Source organism: Antechinus flavipes, chromosome 4 (assembly GCF_016432865.1).
Source record: "Antechinus flavipes isolate AdamAnt ecotype Samford, QLD, Australia chromosome 4, AdamAnt_v2, whole genome shotgun sequence".
Lineage (NCBI taxonomy): Eukaryota > Metazoa > Chordata > Mammalia > Dasyuromorphia > Dasyuridae > Antechinus > Antechinus flavipes.
Window position 1 is genome coordinate 188,483,714 of NC_067401.1, and position 2,773 is coordinate 188,486,486.

The following is a 2,773-nucleotide window of genomic DNA, read 5'->3' on the forward strand; positions in this document are numbered from 1 at the left end:
CCACTGGTCTTTAGAATAACATATTCCAAACCATCTGATCCTTTGTAGAAGCTGCTAAATCTTGTGTTATCCTCACTGTGGCTCCAATACACTTGAATTGTTTTTTCCTTGATGCTTGCAATATTTTCTCCTTGACCTGAATTTGGCTACAATATTCCTGGGGGTTTTCATCTTTAGGTGGAGGATTTCCTTAAATTTCTGCTTACCTGTAGTTGTAGAATATCGGGACAATTTTCTTTGATAATTTTTTGAAAGGTGGTGTCCAAGAAACATGGCTTTTAGCTAGACCATTAATTTTAAAATGATTTCTCCTGGATCTATTCTCCAAGTCAGTTGTTTTTCCAGTGAGATATTTCACATTGTTTTCTTTCTTTCTTTCTTTTTTTTTTTTCTTTTTTTTTTTTTTTCATTTTTTGGCTTTGTTTTATTTTTTCTTGATTTCTCATAAATTCACTAGCTTTCCACTTTATTATGTTTCTCCTTAACATAATATCGTGTATTGGACATTTTTCTTTATTTAGAATTTCAGGGGCAGTTTTTGAGAAAATATTTGATGAAAGAAGGACTGAATATCATGCCAAATATCCAGGTGTACATCCGTGTATTAAAAATATTCAAAATATGAATCTATACAATATATTATTTTCTCATTTGTTCTTCTTCTCCCCAAATACAATAAATCTATAAATATGGTATTTTTTATGATAGGTATGATATACATGTTCTTAAATATTTGGGGACCATGACTAATACTAGCTGACTGACAGGTTTAATTTCTGATCCCTGCCATTTGGGAAGCAATTAATTTCAATCACTTCTAATGGCTGAAATAACAACAAAGAATATTCCATGGGAACTTAGAAGGTCTGGACTTTAGTCTCAGTTTGGTCATATAATCTTTAGTACTACATTTGATTAAAACTATTCCGGTTTTTAACTGATGAATCTAATGATCTTCCTCAGTTTCTTTCTTCCTTAAATTCTCTACAATTTTTGAAACTATAACCCTTTCCTGCTATCTTTCCCCTACATTTATATATTTTTTCTGATTCCCTTTTTAGCTGACTATTCCTCTTAGTCATTTTCCCCTTAATTATCATCCCTAACCTAAGCAGCAAAGTGACTTAGGACCTGAGTTCAAATCTGGTCTCAGACACTTATCTCAGACGCTGACTCTAGGCAAGTCACTTAGACTGTATCTTAATCCACTAAGAAAATGATAAACCATTTCAGTATCTTTGCTAACTTCAAAACTTCATGAATGGTATCGTCCATGAGGTCACAAATTGTATCTGCTGGATACAATTAAATGACTGAACAACAACAAATTTAAAAGCCTGACTCAACTCAAGTTTCAAATGCCACCTGCTATCCTGATCTTTTCAGTTATTAATACACTACCCTCTCCACAGCATGTATCTGCTTCATATACATTTGATTTGCTATTCTATGTACATGTGCTATTTCTCCCCAGTTGAATAGAAGATCCTTGAGAGCAAAGATCCTTTTTTTTATATCAAGTTATTAGCACAATGCTTTGTAAATAATAAGTCCTTATAACATTCCTATCTTTTTACCTCACTTGTCACCTTAGCCTGATTTTTTCCAAAATAATTTCTTTAATGCAGATTTCACTTCCTTATTCCTAAGAGTATAAATAAGAGGGTTCAACATCGGAGTCACCAAATTGTAGAAGAGGGTAAGGAACTTTCCCTGGTCTTGAGAGGAATTATTCCCTGGTTGCATATAAATGTAGATAATATTTCCATAAAAAAGTGAGACCACACTGAGGTGGGATCCACAAGTATTGAAGGCCTTTTTCCGACCTGCAGCTGACTTAATCCTCAGAACTGTCTGGGTAATGAATCCATAAGAAACAAGAATAAGTGAGAGAGGCACTAAGACAATTATTACAGATAAGATGAAAACTGTACTTTCAATAGCCACTGTATCCACACAGGCCATCTTAATTAATGCTGGCATCTCACATAGGAAATGTTTCACTTGACGTCTTCCACATCTAGGTAATTTCATTGTTATAGGAGACATAACTAGAGAGTTAAGGAGTCCAACACCCCAAGACACAGCCACCAGCTGCACACAGATCTGGGGGTGCATTATCACAGTGTAATGGAGGGGTTTGCAAATGGCAGTGAAGCGATCATAAGCCATGACAGCCAAGAGGATACATTCTGTACCCCCTAATCCAAGGAACATGAAGAGTTGGATGGCACAACCTAAGAAGCTAATACTCTTATTATGGCCTCCCAGGTTGAAGAGAAGCTGAGGGATGGAACTGGTAGTGAAACAAAGATCCAAAAAAGAGAGGTTGGTAAGGAAAAAGTACATAGGAGTATGCAGCCGGGTGTCTAATTGGGAGACTAAGATAATGATGATGTTGCCAATCAAAGTAATTAAGTAAAAGATTAACACTATAATAAAAAGGATATGCTCTAGCCAAGGCCGATCAGAGAAACCCAACAAGATGAATTGTTCCAAGGAACTTTTGTTGCTCATGACAATAATTTCTTAGCATGTGCCTGTAGGAGAAGAATAATATATTTAAATTCTGAAAGAAGGAATAGCACAGGGAGAAAATGATGCCAATAAAATAAAGTAAAAGGTAATCTGAAACATTTTTATATGACTATAACACGTAGCAGGAAATTTGAGCTAAATCTCAAAATTTTGGTCCTTTATCTGATAGCATTATCTAGAGATTCTGTCACAGTGCAACACCTACTGTGTTTACTACTAGCATAAAAAAAAAATG

At 34.9% G+C, this 2,773-nt stretch overlaps 1 protein-coding gene across 1 annotated transcript; it reads right to left on the reverse strand.

Annotated features, from left to right (window-relative positions):
* Nucleotides 1–1,590: 1,590 nt before the first annotated feature.
* LOC127561428 (olfactory receptor 2W3-like) lies at nucleotides 1,591–2,520 on the reverse strand. The gene has a single exon (XM_051996672.1). It carries the CDS (start codon nucleotides 2,515–2,517, stop codon nucleotides 1,591–1,593), a length of 927 nt encoding a protein of 308 aa, XP_051852632.1. The 5' UTR covers nucleotides 2,518–2,520.
* Nucleotides 2,521–2,773: the final 253 nt, after the last annotated feature.

Bases quoted from the DNA above. Each gene is read 5' to 3' on its own strand.
- LOC127561428 (XM_051996672.1), bottom strand. From the start codon at position 2,517: ATGAGCAACAAAAGTTCCTTGGAACAATTCATCTTGTTGGGTTTCTCT.